This window comes from Oppia nitens, unplaced genomic scaffold (assembly GCF_028296485.1).
Source record: "Oppia nitens isolate AA-2021 unplaced genomic scaffold, nextdenovo-longstitch-racon4-pilon3 scaffold13_pilon_pilon_pilon, whole genome shotgun sequence".
In the NCBI taxonomy this organism is placed as follows: domain Eukaryota; kingdom Metazoa; phylum Arthropoda; class Arachnida; order Sarcoptiformes; family Oppiidae; genus Oppia; species Oppia nitens.
The window spans coordinates 574494-591915 of NW_026533192.1; the positions used below are offsets into that span (position 1 = coordinate 574494).

The following is a 17422-nucleotide window of genomic DNA, read 5'->3' on the forward strand; positions in this document are numbered from 1 at the left end:
TGCCCTTCAGAAAATGTTATACAAAAATTATTAATAAATTTTTGCTTTTGTTTTATTTTTGTTTTATTATTTTCATATCTCTCCCAGTTTTATGTCCTCTAAGGGCTTATTCGCTTAAATTATTAAATAGTTTTTCTTTTAAGATTTTCTCTATAATAATGATAATGTTATCTGCCTTAAAGTCTTCATTAATATTATTTATTATAATAGCTTAAAATTATATGTATGTGTATTTTCGCTTAATTTATTTATGCAAACAATTTAGTCATAAAACTAATTTAACTTGATAAGGGGTGATTCACATATTACGTTCGCACTTGAGGGGAGGGAGAGTCGGCCAAAGCGAACTTTTGCAAACGATGGGGAGGGGAGTGAATTTTTAAATGGGTAATTTTTTAAAATGATTACATGAAAACAATTGCGAACATAGGGGAGGGAGGGGTCTAGATTTCTTAAAAGTGCGAACATAATATGTGAACAGCCCCTAATACCATTTGAAAATTAATGTTTTAAACAAAGCATTATTAATTTCAACTCTCTCTTTCTCTYTCTCTCTTTCTCTCTCTCTCTCTCTCTCTCTCTCTCTCTCTCTCTCTCTCTCTCTCTMTTTCTCTCTCTCTCTCTCTCTCTCTCAATTATATTAAATAGTTTTTTAAAAAATATTTATTATATAAAGAAAGTATTTAGCAAATGATTATTAATAATTAAAAAAACTGTAAAATTTTAAATTAGAGAAATATTTATTTGAATGTATTAAGATATTGATAATAATTTTTAAAAATATATTAAAATTTTTATTTAATATCTATACTTTGGAAAAAATTCTAACCATTAGATAATAAAGTATAACTTTATAAATTAGAATAATCTAATTGTTTCAAGATCATATTTCTAACACTAAACAATAATGTTTAAACAAAATTAATTTCATATTTTCCTCAATAYTTTCTATGTATTAAATATCAAATTATATTATATATTGGTGTCATCATTACAATTGGTACATATTTAAAGAAATATTATAAATTTTATTTTATAAAGTTGTATATCTATTCAGCATTGAACTAAATATTCAAATTTTTTTTAATTAAGTAAAAGGAATTTTAAATTATTGAAATTATTTTTATGATCAATTTTCAAATATTATTTGTAATTAGTGTTAAAGTTATAACTATTAATATCACTATTGTATTAGAGATAATATATAAAACGGGGAATTCCTATATAAACTTTTAGTACCGTTTAGTACAGAATTATCAGTAATATATAAATTTCATAACATATAACTCAATGAAACAATCAGTTGCTAATTACTAAAGTTTTTAAAAATGTTATAAACATAATTAAAGTAATTTACTTTTATTACTATTAATTACATTCATTATATCTGTATATTAAATGATTATGAATTGCACACCTGTTAGTGATAAATGTTTTGAAATTGATTATATTTTTATGTAATACAATAATAGTTATATAAACCCAATATAGGTTTGGCCAAAATTACAAGATTGTAATAAACTGTTTAACAGATATTGTAAACGATATGTGTTTTATCTAATAAATGTTTTGATATTATTACTCAAAAAATCTATTATTAACGTTACAAATGAGACAAAAAATTAAACAAATATTTTTTTGATAAATTATTAGTAATTTATATTGAATTTTATAAAACATTTGAAACATTTTATTACATAAAGATATAATGGAAAAATTATTTGTAAAAATATTTTATCTTATTATACAGTTTATACAAACTAAGTGAATAATGTTTAAGATTAATAAAATAATTGGATAGCCAGGTATTTAAAAACAAATAATAAAAATAAAAAATATGTTAAATATATTATAGTAATTAAAACTTGTTATCCATATTTAATTCAAGGTTTGGGAACATTAAATAACACACGTTTTATTTGAAAAAAAAAAAGTTTATTTTTATTATATAAAAAATATTGCAATAAAACAAATTAAAATACTAGTAAAATACAAAATAAATATATATTAATACCCAAAGTGCATACAACCATCACTTTCAGGGTTAGCTATAGTTACATATTATTTTTTTGGTTATATAATAAATTAGTATTGTTTTAAAATTGAAATTTTCCCATTTTTGTTGTACAAGTTAGTTATATGATTATTTTTTATGCTATCATAAATTTTGTGTCTCAATATTTGACAAACACTATCTTTATAATACAAAAGGATATAATTATATATAAATTAATATTTTGCTGTGTATGTGGAGATAAATTGCATGATTTATAATTATTACTAATTTAAAATTATGTATCATAATTGCTGCATTTAGGTTATAATATGTGAAAATTTGTATTCAAAATAACATTACTTTTTGTCATAAAATTCACTCCAATTCACATAAGAAAATGCTTTAATGAATAAAATTTCAAAATTTATACACAATTATAGTGTTTTGATTATCATATTAATACAAAACTTTCACTTTTTGTTGTTGTATTTTATAATTAAATAATAAAAAAATGTTAATCWTTATTTTTAATATAATTAGTTTACTTAATCATATTTTACAAAATTACTGAAGCAAACAATTTTATAGTGAATTATTGTTTAAATCTTTTTATTATTTGACCAATTTTAAAAAATATTATATTTTAGTTTTAATTAAATTATTTGTTTTTAATAAAAAAAAATCTTTTTAAATAAACATTATACATGTAAAACATTAGATTAGTTATTATTAGTAAGTTATGAAATATAATAAATTTAGATAAGTAAATCATTTTTTATTATAAATTTATAGTATAAATAAATCTTATTATTTAATATTTATAAAATTTAAATTAAGCTATTTGGATAATTTTTTAATGAGAGATGTTTCTAATATTATTCATTTAATATCATATTTATTAAATCATCTAATTAAAATATTTGTAAATCTAATTAAAATATTTGTTTAAAAACATTAATTTAGATAAAACCATTTATTTGATAATTAAATAAATTGAAATAAATAATATGTGATTTGATTTAATAACAATAGTGTTAGTYTGTATAAATAATTTTCAATTGGATGTCTACTGTACTTTAAAAAATGATATTAGGTTTTAGTATAATAATGCTAATTTTAATGTTTAATAATAATAATAATTATATTCATCAATATTAGAGACAATTATAAATTGATTGTTGTACAGTAATAAATTGTTTTTATTGATTTATATTAATTAAACTAATTGTTAAATAGTAYTGTTTTTTGCTCTAAAACAATAATCAATAATAAATTTTAATGTAATTAGCAATTTTGMTAATTAAATATATRTTGTTTTTAAAAATAATTATAAAGATTTTCAATTTATTTATTAATATAATTTTTCCTATAATAATGACCTAAATTATATAATTAATAAGTGTTTTAGTAAACATTTAATTGTTTATCAAATATTTAATAAATTATWTTATATAATTACATTATTGAAAAAATTATAATATAGATTTATCAYTTAAATGATTTGAATAGTTGTTATTAAATAGATATTTAATTAATAATTTTCCTCTAATAAATATTTTTATTTTATAAATAATTGATAAAAATATACGATAAGTTAATTTAACAACTATTATATGACAATATATAAASTATATAATGACACAAAAACCAATATTTTAGAGGCTATTATTTTAATAAATTATAAAACATAAATTGTAATTAYAATAAAATATTTATATAAAAATTGGTTAATAAAATAAAATCTATAAATTTCTTTATTTTTTTATTAATAATTATATTATTCTGTAATAAATATTAATGAGTTAAATTATTAAAATAAAATTTAATAAAAAGCTTAGTTATAAATAATAAAGATWACAACTTATTGCGAAACTAMTTTACAAGTTTTTCTCATAAATAATAACATTTATTTAATAGTTAATTTATTGCTATATATTTATATATATTTAATTAAATAATTGAAAAATGTTTTGATTTTTTTTAATGATTTTGATACTTAGATTGAAGTAAAACTTACTGTATTTATTCACACAATCTTTAACAAAATCTATCACAATTATAATTATTTTTAAAAATATTTTATTATTTACATTATTAAATGTTATACAGTATGTAAATTTAAACTTAAACTTAGTTATATTAGTTATAAAAATAAATATATTATATAATTAAAAATACATAATTAATGATAATAATAGTACTGTATATAAAAATAAACTTAAAAACTTCACATTATTTAATATCTTATTAATAATATGAGTCGTAAACATATTTCTTTAAAATTAAATATTTAAATATTGTGTTTTAAAATATTAGCAAAAATTAGATATTTATATAAATTGAAAACATGTTATMCATTGAAAACATCAATATTTTCGGATATACTCTTCATCCATACTTTCGTCGTCGTCTACATCACTACTATTGCTGTCCCGACTGTGATGACCACTCAGATGACCACTAGTCAGATGTAGAGCCGACGTTCCGCCGATATAGTGACCATTCATGAAGGCAGCGATGTTGGCTCCGGCCGTCCTTTTCGGACCATTTTGTTGATGTTTTTCTCGTTTATGTTTAGTTCGTCTATTTTGAAACCAAACCTTTATCTGAGTCTCACTGAGTTTCAAATCTCTGGCCAACTGTTTTCGTTCACAACCGACGACATACCGGTTCTTCTCGAATATCTCTTCGAGTCGTAACAACTGTCCCGGACTGAAGGCCGTACGGATACGCTTGGGTTTGCGGTARCCGTTGCCAAACACCGCTGCAGCCGTTGTGGCCGACGGCTGACAACACAGATCTGGACTTTTTTCCGATAATATCTTATAATCTGTTGATTGAAATATAATAATAAAAAATTCATATTATTTATTATTATTATATAAAATTAGATTAATAATTAGTTTTTAACTGCGCTTATCATATCTTAAACAAACTTTATTTATTTKTAAAATATTACTGTAATTAATTTAAATATAATATATTTGCATTATAATATTTTGGTTAGCAATACAGTATTGCCAATACTGTTAAATTAAAAATAAGTTGGAAATCATGTAATAACATACAACATACAGTGTCAATAAAAAAATAAAACTGATAAATACTTCAAAATGTAAACTAATTAATTAGTGATACTAAATCATTACTATTGCCAAAATTTTATTTTGAGAAAAAATAWTTAAACCTGTTGTAAACATTTATTATTCAATATTTGATCAATTAATTCAAAAAGTATCATTAAAATTTAAGTAAAYGATATAAATGCTGATAATAATTTACAAATACATTTGTAATCAATATATAATTAATTTTAATTATCTATGATAAGATATATATAGTTTTTGAATAAATATTATTTTAATGTATAATACATAAAAATTTCATTATGCATATTAAACATTTTATCAAAAAATATTTAGTATTTTAAAATATAATTTATATTCAAACTGCATGTAATAAATTTTAATTTTTCAGTTTTTTTATTTCATTAATTAAATAAATAAAAAAATTATGTTCTATTATAAAAATATCAATAATTTATTTTATTGATTTATAAATTAAATATAAGTTTTATCGGTTTTGAAATAGTGATGAATTAATTAAGCGTTTTCTATTTAATTAATTGATTGATGACCTTGATAATGTTTAACAACCATAATTATTTTTAAATATAAAAATAGTAAACTTATTATTTTAATTAATATTTTTCAAAAAAACCTGTTATATATTTATGTTGTATACCATTATATTTAAAATATATAATATTGTACACACTAGGTGCTTATCACAYACTTTAATCATTAATTTTATTAACACAGATATTCAATCAAAATATTATAACATTATTTAAATAGTAAAATATATTTTTTAAAATTACCTAAAAATCTWTTATATAGTAATTTTAAWAATATATTTAAAAAATTATATTTATTTATTATATACAATTACTGTAAAATAGTTGTTTTACCAAAAAACTATTACTGTATATATCTATTACTTATACAATATTATTTATTTTTTTGTAGTGACTAATTGAAAATTAATAGTTATTTTATCTAAATAATACATATATRTGTGTCTCTATCCGCTATTAAGATATAATTTAATATTAAATATATGTTTATATAGTTATAGAGGTATTCAGGAGAGAGAGAGAGAGAGAGAGAGAGAGAGAGAGAGAGAGAGAGAGAGAGAGAGAGAGAGAGATTTTAAGGTAAGAGTGAATCTAATGGTAGATGTATTAAAAATTATATATCAAAAAATGCTTTTAGCTTTTTGTTGATCAAAATGTAAGACAAGCAAAAAATATGTTAATAAAATTATATGTTGTGTGCGTTTGTGTGTAATATTTTATCACATTATAAATTCATTAGTACCTACTGTTAGTATATGTACAGTATATATCATACATTATATAATAACAAACTCACATACTATAAATGTTAATTATTTGTATACTAAATGTACAGTTTTATTGAGATATACTATTTAGATATATTAGTCGAYATTATTTTTAATAATATATTCCCATATGATTAGAAATATGTTAATATTTAAATAATTATAATTTTTAATGTAAAATATTTTTATTAAATTTGATATAATTATAATATCTTATAGAGTAGATATTTTAGTTTTAAAATTATAATTAAATTTTTGTCATAATTAGATTTTTATTATRACATAAACTCTAATCTAATGTATACATAATAATTTATATTTGGTCGATAAATATTATTTTATCAACACTAACGTAATTATATAAAGACTAATTAACATTTATCATGTGATAGATTTAATGGCAAATAAATTTCTATTTGAAAAATAACACAAATATTGTTAAGTATAATTAAATATTGAAAAACATGATTTAATAATACCTCATATGTTGTATATATCAAATTATGTATTACATAAAACATGTCACATAACTATATAGTAAGAATCTAATATCTAAAATATCTAAAAATAACATTTATAATTATTAGAAAATTGAAAATTAAACTCAAATAAAACTATAATTTTAAACAAAATTTTTTAACATCATTATATTACAAAACTATAGTAAAATAAGTAGTACAGTAATACAATACTATATATAGTCTATACTACATATTAATATCTCATTAATAAACAATTAATATATACATTAAACTTTAATAGTTATTTTATAATTCAAATAACTATAMTTCAATTGATAAACATAGTAAACAGTTTATTGATAACAATAATTAAATGCTAATGAATCCAAACAATTGCTGTAAATTTATCAGTTCTCATGTAAAATATACTATAATATATAATTTAATATATTATGCAAATATTTACATTTGAAACACACACACACACACACACACACACACACAACACACACATACATACATATACTCTATAACCGATAAGTAAAATAATATTTAATTACAAATTTATATGAAAAACACAAATTGCAATAAAATTTTATAGGCACAACTAAAATCTATATTTTTTTATTAAACTTATATATAAAAATATACTRAAAATGTAGATTATAAGAAAATTATTTAATTAATTTAATATTCAAAATGTGAATTAATGTAAATTTTGCAAATTAAAAAAATAATATTGCTAAATAATAACCTCAGTAGCATGCTTTACATTAATTAAATATTTTTTTTATTTAAACCATATTATATGGTCTTTGAATAATTAAATAAAACCCATAAATATAATAGATTTAGATTATTTAAAAATTATATGAATAGGTAAATAATATAACATAAATATAACTTCAATGCAATATAATGTTTCAAATATTTAGATTTATGATATGTTTTAACGAAACACAAATATAAAAATAATTTCAATTAATTACTTAACGATAATCTACACTGTTTTGCATATTAATTAATGTAGTAATAAATCAAAAAACTTTTTAAATTAATAATTTGTTATAATAGTAAATTATTTTAAAGCTGTTTTTAATTTAACAAAATAAAAATAAATAAAATAAAATTGCTTTTATTGATGTTTAATCTAACAAACACTTCACATAAATTGCTTATATTTTTAAATCGTTTCCTCTTTTAATTTTTTTCTAACACTATTAATTGAAATTTTATATTTCACATAACTTTTATTTTTCAAAATTTTTTAATATATAGTTGTATTTTTAAGAATAGCAATTTTTACACATCAGTGCCAATATGACAATAATTTATTATTGTTTGGTAATATTTTTATGTTAGTTTTCATTAATAGTTTAACAATTTTTGTTATAATTGGCTATTGATTATAATTTATTTAATGAGTTTGCTATTTACTTATTCATTATAATTATTTTTATATCATATTTATTTAATTACCAATGTTTTATTTATGAATTTTGTATATAAATTATAATTCTGTAGTTATTATGTAGTTATTATGTAGATTGCATATAATATATATTTATAATATGTAATAATTTATCAACAATTAGTTGTTATCATAATTATTATTAGACGCTATTTAAGCATATAATCAATTATTGCATTACTTATCACTCATATGTGTGAAAACAATTTTAACACTTTAAACAACATTTTTAATTATTGTATACCGTATATGTAATTTTATATGTAGTATAAACACTAAACAATATATAAATTTGAAAACCAAAATATAAATATTGATATTTACTTATATTTTTATAAATTATAATTTTAATTTAAATATAAAAATGTAACTATAAAATAAATATCATTATTAAAGATAACACATTCAAATATATATTGCAATAAATTGTTGTAAAACCTTCACTAATTTTCAACAATTTTATATAAATTAAGAATTGTTTCATATTTAGGTTATTACTATTATTATTTTTATTAATATATTATTATTTTTATTAATATATTATTATTTTTATTATTAATATATTATTATTATTTTGTATGATAAATTGTTTGTAAAGTCTTTTATAGAAAATATGATTAATTAAAATATATTCATTTTTTTGTTATTTGTTTTAATTGATTTTCATAAAACATGTTTTTATTAGAGAAACCATTCATGAATAACAATTGAATTAATAAAAATAAAAAGTGCTTAATATAAATATTATATCGTTTATATAAAAAATCAATTGTTTTATATACTGTAGTTTTTGTTAATTTTAATCCCAAAATTCAAATATAACAAATTATAATAAGGTTGGGTTTTTATAGCATATTATAAATAATAATTATGAGATAACTTAAAATGTTTATATTAATCAATAAAAATTATTTGCAATAAATATAAATAAATAAATACATAATTTTAATCAATAATCAATTTACAATTCTAATTATATTATACAATTTCCCAAATTTATGCAATTACTAAAATGCACTGAAATATGTTTGTTTCCCACTGTTACACACACACACACACACACACACTTGAAGGTTGCATTAAAAATTAATTAATTAACTGTTTTGCAGTTTATTAATAGAGCTAAATATTAATAAGTTATGATAAATGACATCGAAATAATCGGTGCATTCAAAAAACTTTTTCCAATGAAAATATTTTTGTTAATATTAACAAATTGGTGTCATTTTGTTTAGAAAAAGCAAACCTTTATTTTATATATATATTTTTAAATGAATCATATTATTATTAGCATATAAAAAATATTTTTTGAACATAAAAATAAATATTATAGATAATTTACAGTTAATATATAGTGTGATTGCATGTTTACGATGCAATTTTCTTTATGTATTTGGCAATTGATAATAATGTTTATGGAAACATCATTAATTAAATTAATACTATTTTAGAGGGAAAATAATTCTATAAAAATAGTATTTTTTGTTTTTAAAATATTAATTCAATTTACATTTGCATATTATAAACACAAAAAAACATTTCATATTAATGGTAAATTTTATTATTAAAAGTTTTATTTAATTTTACAAAGTAATATCCTTTATTGTTAAATTTATAAACACTTTAATTACCTATTATTAAATGTCTAGTCTTTTTAAAATTATATATAATTTATAATATTTAACAATAAATAGGTGCTATATTTAAACAAAACATAAAAACTACTAATTAGCAATTTCATCATTCAATTTGTAATATACATTATATAATTATGAATAATAAACACTTAATAATTAGATAATAATTTCAAATTCAATGACACTTTAAAAAAATAAAAATAATAATGTGTTTCCAAAATCATGAGTAATCATTAAAAATTATGTATAAAAGTAATTATAAGTAATACGGTATTCAAACAATATGTAATAGAGTGTGACAGTAAACATATAGTAAATATTATTTGGCAAACAAACCATTTTAGTAAAAATAATAATAATAATAATAATAGTGATTAATTAATTTTGATTTGTTGCTTAATTATTACATAAATTTTGTTATCGATAAATTAAATTWAAAAAAATTCAATTAAAATAATATGTTTTTATGTTTTTWTTAAAWAATTCGTCAAAAAATTATTTTTCTAATATAATAATAATGTTATTTGAAAAGCCCTTGAATTGAATRTTAGTTTAATAAATTTAAAGAGTTAAATATATATATATTTATATATTATACGTTTCGATGTGTTTATAGATAGTAGATTTGGGAGTGAAATGTAATTATTTAGTGATTAATTGATTGATAAAATAGTTTTGAGTGATTCATACAAACATAAAACAATATATGAAATATGATAACAATAAAAGTCAGATTTGAATTTTATACTAAATTACAACACTTTTCAAATCAATTATGTATTTTATAAATAAATGAATAAAAATTTGTTTCATAAATAATTTATTTAATTAGATATTTCTAAGTATTTAGAGTAACTCATCTTTAAATCATTATATTATTAAAAATTAGTGAATCATTTGCTTACTAATAAATTTCCTGAATCAATCAATAATTATATTGTATTACCTGAACTGTATGTCTAATTACTATATAATTTGAACAATTTTCTAGTTAAATTGTACTAGTTAATTATGTAACACCACACATATAGTATAATTATTTATTTTTTGCTAATTATAATTGAAACTATTTAATGTATGTACAGTATATATATATATATATAAGGGTTAAGCAAGGTTTTGGATTTTAGGGGGGTAGACCGGGGTAAAATTTGCAAAATTCTCGAAAAATCTTGGGGGGGGGGGGGGGGTATTGGGTGGGGTAAGATTTTTATTGCATTTTTAAACGGCAATTTTTTCAAAAATCCAAAATCAAGGGTGTGTCCCGAATATTCCCATGTAAATTAAGGAAAATTCCCATAAGTTCCCGTATAAGTTCCCAGGAAAATAGGTAAAATTTCCAAAAATATTAAAAAAAATTAAAAATTAATAAAAAACTTAATAAAAACTTAAATTTTAACAAAAAATAAATAATTTTTAAAAAAAATTTTAAAAATTAATAAAAACTTAAATTTTAACGAATAATAAAATAATGTGTATTTTAGATTAAAATAGTTGATAAAAGTATTAATGAGTTTTTTTAGTATTTTAGTAATTTTTAAATTTTAAAATAATTAATTTTTTAAATATTTAATGTTTATAGTTATAGGTATATGTTATTTTTATACAAATACTGACTGAATACTAATTACTTAACTCAATTTTCGTTAAAGTTTTATCTATATTAATTATAAAATTGAAAATATTTTCAAAATTCTTATATAAAATTTAAAAACTATAATATATGTATTTATTGTTTTATTAACTTCTTAAACTATCTCAAACTTCTATTTATAATGTAATATGATTATTCTTTTCAACAAATATGTAATTTTTAATTTTTTAGTTTAATATTTTAATTAAAATTATGTTTTTTTGATGACGTTATTTTAACTTTTTTACTTATTTATAATCAATAATTAGATTTATATAAATTTTAAAAACAAAAACACATACTAAAATAGTTTTAATTAAAATTTTTAAAAACTTAAAAAAATTTCGGCGCCTTCGGCGCCGAAATTTTAGGGGGGGGTCATTTCTCCTCGTTTTTAAGCAACAATTTTTTCAATTTGGTCAAAAAGTCTGGGGGGGTAAAATCCCAAATTCTCGATCTTAGGGGGGGGTATTTTGGCCTTACCCCCCTACCCCCCCCCCCCTTACTTAACCCTGATATATATGTGTGTGTGTGTGTGTTGTATRAGTAATACTGTATAACAGTAATGATCGCAAAATATCATCCATTTAGACGATGACAATACACATCAATTATAATCGCTATTATAAGTACAACAACAACAACAACAATACTAATAACTAATTTTCTCAATTAATTGTATTATTGATGGCAATTATATTTTGTTTAATATTATTTAATGTGTGACAATCATTTGATGAATGATTTAAACATTTCGTGACAAACTTATCAATCAATTGTATTTTGAAGAGACTATTAACAGTACATAAAAATGTATTTTTAACTATTATCTATATTAATAAAAATGCCAAAAGTTAATTAATTTTTAATTTTCTTTATTTTTGTGTCTGAATTTTAAATTTATAATTTGTGTGAATTTTTTAATTATTTTTAAATTATTCGCACTAAACTCCAGTCAATAAGTCATTTATCTTAAATACTCTTAAAAATAGTTTTATTGTTTCAATTTTTATACAATCAATTGTCATTTTAATAGCCCATAATAGTCAAACACCTGGATGTCAATGTTTTTAATTAGTTATTGCAATTGAGTAATTATTACGACTATTAAAATAATTATATTAATGCTTATTTTATAAAACAATATATATATATATATATATATATATATATATACACAGTATATTCAGTACATTTATTAATCTAAATTAGGAAATGTAATTAATTTGTGAAATGATCTGCACATTAAATAATTATTCAATTAATTAATTTTTTGCTCCGCTTTTGCCAACATTTATTCAATCATACACATACACATACACATACACATACACATACACATACACATACACATACACATACACATACACATACACATACACATACACATACACATACACATACACATACACATACACATACACATACACATACACATACACATACACATACACATACACATACACATACACATACACATACACATACACATACACATACACATACACATACACATACACATACACATACACATACACATACACATACACATACACATACACATACACATACACATACACATACACATACACATACACATACACATACACATACACATACACACATTAAATGTACATATAATTAGACATTTATTTGTTTATTCAATATTCACTTTAATGATTAGTGTGTGTATATAATATTATATTTTGTTTGCAATTCAATATTATTGATATAACATAGTTGTATTATAATAAGTATATAAAATAATTTATACGATATCGTTTTTTTAAACACAAAAATAGTACTCTTAGCAAAATAATTATTATTTGGTTAATGTGTACCTAAGCAGTGATATTTAATATGATGTGTAAAATTATTGCAATTATATTAATAATATATTAGAAATTTATATAATATGTACATTTATCAATATATATATATAAATAATAATATATAATATAATAAAAAGTAATTTTACTGCAATTAGTTTTTATAATAATAAATTCAATATAATTAAAATAATAATACTCATTTAGTAATTCATTATTATATATATATATTAGTAAAAGTTATTTTATTATTGATTTAGAGTAATATAAATATAAAAATAACTTTATATTGTAAAAGACAATTTTAATGCAAATGATAAATTAAATTGCTTGTTAAAAGCGATTATACATCAAACATAATATTATAATCAAAATAATTAAAGATATTTCCTATTTTAGCAGTTTCCATAAATTAGTAATATTTTCGTAAAATTAATTAGTTAGGTAATGTATTATTTAAAAAGAAAAAAGATAAAAATTTTGTTAAAAATTAAATATATTACTTTGAAAAATTACATTACTATTACATTTTATATTGAATTATCAAATTTATTTAATGTTTTATGTATATAAATACTGTATTTATTACATTTGATAGGAAAAAATACTGTATATTTATGTAAAATACAATCTTTAATATCTAAATGTGTTTTGTTAAATATTTCAATTATCACATTTGCTTCACAAAATTGAGTTCATTATAGTTGCCAAATAAAGTATAATATAATCGTATAAAAAAAATTCCATAAATAAATGATTATTAAAATAGCAATTAAATAAAATTATGTGATGTTTATCATCAAAATTAAAAATTATTTTTGAAATGTTAATTTCTAAATTTAAACCAAAATTATTACCATGTAATCAAAATTACGTCAATAATTTGCTGTATTATCTATTAATTTGTCGGTTAATAAAAATTAATTAATTACTTACTCCTTTCGAGGTTAGAGAGAGAGAGAGAGAGACTCACAATTTTAATGAGACCTTGAATTTTATGGATATATATTTTATAATTAGTTAAGTGATAGACAGTAGATCTAAAATTAATTAGATATTAGGTATTTATACACTATTACTATTTTTGTTGTTGTTATTAAGCTAATTTACAATCTAATCATTTATTATGATCAAATTTAAAATATTGTTTTTACTTTTTGTTGTAATAWATCAATTTTAGGTTTTAATGTACTTAATATATGTATTTATATATTAAATGTCCATTGTATTGACCRTATAAATAGCATTTACAGTATGCTTATAAATACAGTATATGTATATATATTTAAGTAAATATTAAATGCTGATTAATGACTAAATAATCGTTAATTATATTATATATAAATTTTTAAAAGCTATTAAATAAATAATTTTTAATTAACAAAACGACTATAAGCTGATTGTCATTTATTTTTATGACAATTTATTTTCACTTTAAAAAGGAAATATAAATATTTTTTTATATATTAAACATTTATACAAAAAAATTATGATTAAATATTATTTTAAGATTGATGTGATAAATATGTAAAAAATATATATTACACTTAGAAAAAACAAATTCATAATTCAATTAAATAAATATATATTTTCATTTGCAATATAACATTTAAATTATAAATTTTTACTTATATTTGATTTAATATTATTAAATGCAATTAAAGTATATTATTATACTTTAACTCAATTTATTTTATCAAAATATAAAATWATTTTATAAACCTAACTTGGTAATTTTAAATAATATATTATTAACATTTCCTCATAACTAGTAGATCACATAATAACAGCAATAATAGTAATAATAATAATATATCATTACTAAAACCTCATTATAATATCAATAATATGCAAAAATGTGTGGGCAAACAAATATTATGACAATTATGACTTTTTTACAAACTATTATTACTACTACTACAACAACAATAATAATATAATTTTATTATGTAATTAAATTTTTATTGCATTTAAATTTAGCAAATTTTCACACAAAGTCTTTCGGGTATAATAATAAATAACAACATTTTTAAACATTTTTTCATAATAATAATATAATATATACTATATAACAGTTTTATTATTTAATGTAATAAATGTAATTATAACATTTTTTGTGCTAGCTCAAATTACACATTCAATTTTCAATAATAATCCTTGCAAATAATAACCTTTTTAAAGGTAATAATAATAATAATAACAAAATAATTAAAATACGTTTCATTATAATATACAATATATAATTAATAACAATAATAATATGAGACATATAAACTAAAATTTCAATTTTAAATGGGTTTTAATAATAAATTATATTTGTATTTTATGGGAAAAAATTGCACAAATTCAAGTGCAATATATATTTATAAATAATAATATTTCACATTGATTATGCATGTAAAGTATATGTACACTGGTACAATTAATAATAGATAAATTTAATTAAAAATATAAAAATAAATGGAAAATAAAAAACCATACGTTTGTAGCAAATTATTGATAATATTTCGCAACAAAACATAATTATATTAATAGTCAAATTTAATTATTGTATTAACTAATTTAATTATAACTAAAAACAAATAATTATAAATTTTTATTTAAAATTTAATGATAGATATAAAAACATATTTAAAAACATACCGCAAACTTGTGGTATAAATGGATTGCCGGCTCCGATAAGCCGGTCCTCAAATGGACGGCAATACAATTGGTTACAATAGTACTGATTACTGACATACGGTGATGATTGTATGGGATGACTACCGGCTCCGCCGACAAATCGACTCATATGATGATGAGCTGTCAGTGCCGATGGACTGTGTGCTCTGTTAGCTATATTGTGGCCGTTATTCATATTGACTCTCATATTCAATATGTGATCATATGTTTTACTATTGCTGTGATTATTATTATTGATGGCAATAGAGTTATGATTAATGACGGCTCCGTTATTGTTATCGGTTTTTTTGTGACTACTGTATTGATGAGCACCGGGAGTAGTAGTAATAGTTTCTATCTGTTGCTGACTAGTGAGTCTGTTTTCATTGAGATGATTGGTTGTCATATATGATCTTAAAATACCATTTTTGTTGGCAGCTATCGATGAGGGCGACAATCTGTTAATACTGTAGTTTAAATATTGGTCGTCAATCATGAAATTTTTGTCATTAATATTATTATTGTGGTGTTTGTTGTCTTTAAGTATTTTGAGGCCATTCGCCGATTGCTTTTCATTACTGGGTGTCGGTGTTCGCGATGGTGTTGCCGAAGAAGTGGATATTAATGTCAATGATTCCGATGCTGTGGACGACTTTCGCGACAACTTGTCGTCTTCATGGGACTCACCATCGGATGTGTTCTCACTATTGTTGGCCTTATTCTTATCCAAGTTTCCGACCAGAGATTCAATAGAGAAGGCGTGATATTTAGGTTTATATATGTTTTTCTGCTTTTCAGTGGTCTTCGGGAGACAAGTCACGGGACTGACCGATGGTCTGTCATTGTTGTTGCTGACCGTCCGGTGCTCATCGCAAGCTTCGTTGGCAACGCACGGCATCATTACATAGACATCAGTTTTGTCGCAAAAGTTTATCAGCAAAACAAAGTGTTTTTGTTTGTCAGAGAAATCAGATAACAGTTTATCGAAAAATGATTTTTACACAATCTATAAGTTTTGTTAATACAGTACTAATACTAATAATAATTATTATAGTCAAATAAAATGTACCATGTCACTTTTGTGTATTAAGTAAGTCCTTTTAATTTAGTAAATCAATGTAACAATTTATATCATAAGTTGTTATTAAGCACAATTGAAATTATGAATATATATTATTTTATGTTTTCAAATTACCTTGACAATGTTGCTAAATATTATACTAATACTTGACAATTAATAAAATGCACCTAGAGCATTACGATCAAAAATATTATAAATATACGTAAATAGTATATATTGAACTTTAATTATTGAATAGTTAATAATTTT

At 19.8% G+C, this 17422-nt stretch overlaps 1 protein-coding gene across 1 annotated transcript; it reads right to left on the bottom strand.

The window, feature by feature from the left end:
* Positions 1 to 4362: 4362 nt before the first annotated feature.
* On the bottom strand, positions 4363 to 17191 carry LOC128959583 (homeobox protein SMOX-1-like). Its single transcript, XM_054305581.1, has 2 exons — positions 16075 to 17191; positions 4363 to 4826 (listed from the first exon to the last, which is right to left on the bottom strand). The coding sequence occupies exons 1-2, from the start codon at positions 16991 to 16993 to the stop codon at positions 4363 to 4365; spliced, it is 1383 nt and encodes a 460-aa protein (XP_054161556.1). The 5' UTR covers positions 16994 to 17191.
* Between the last annotated feature and the right edge of the window lie 231 nt (positions 17192 to 17422).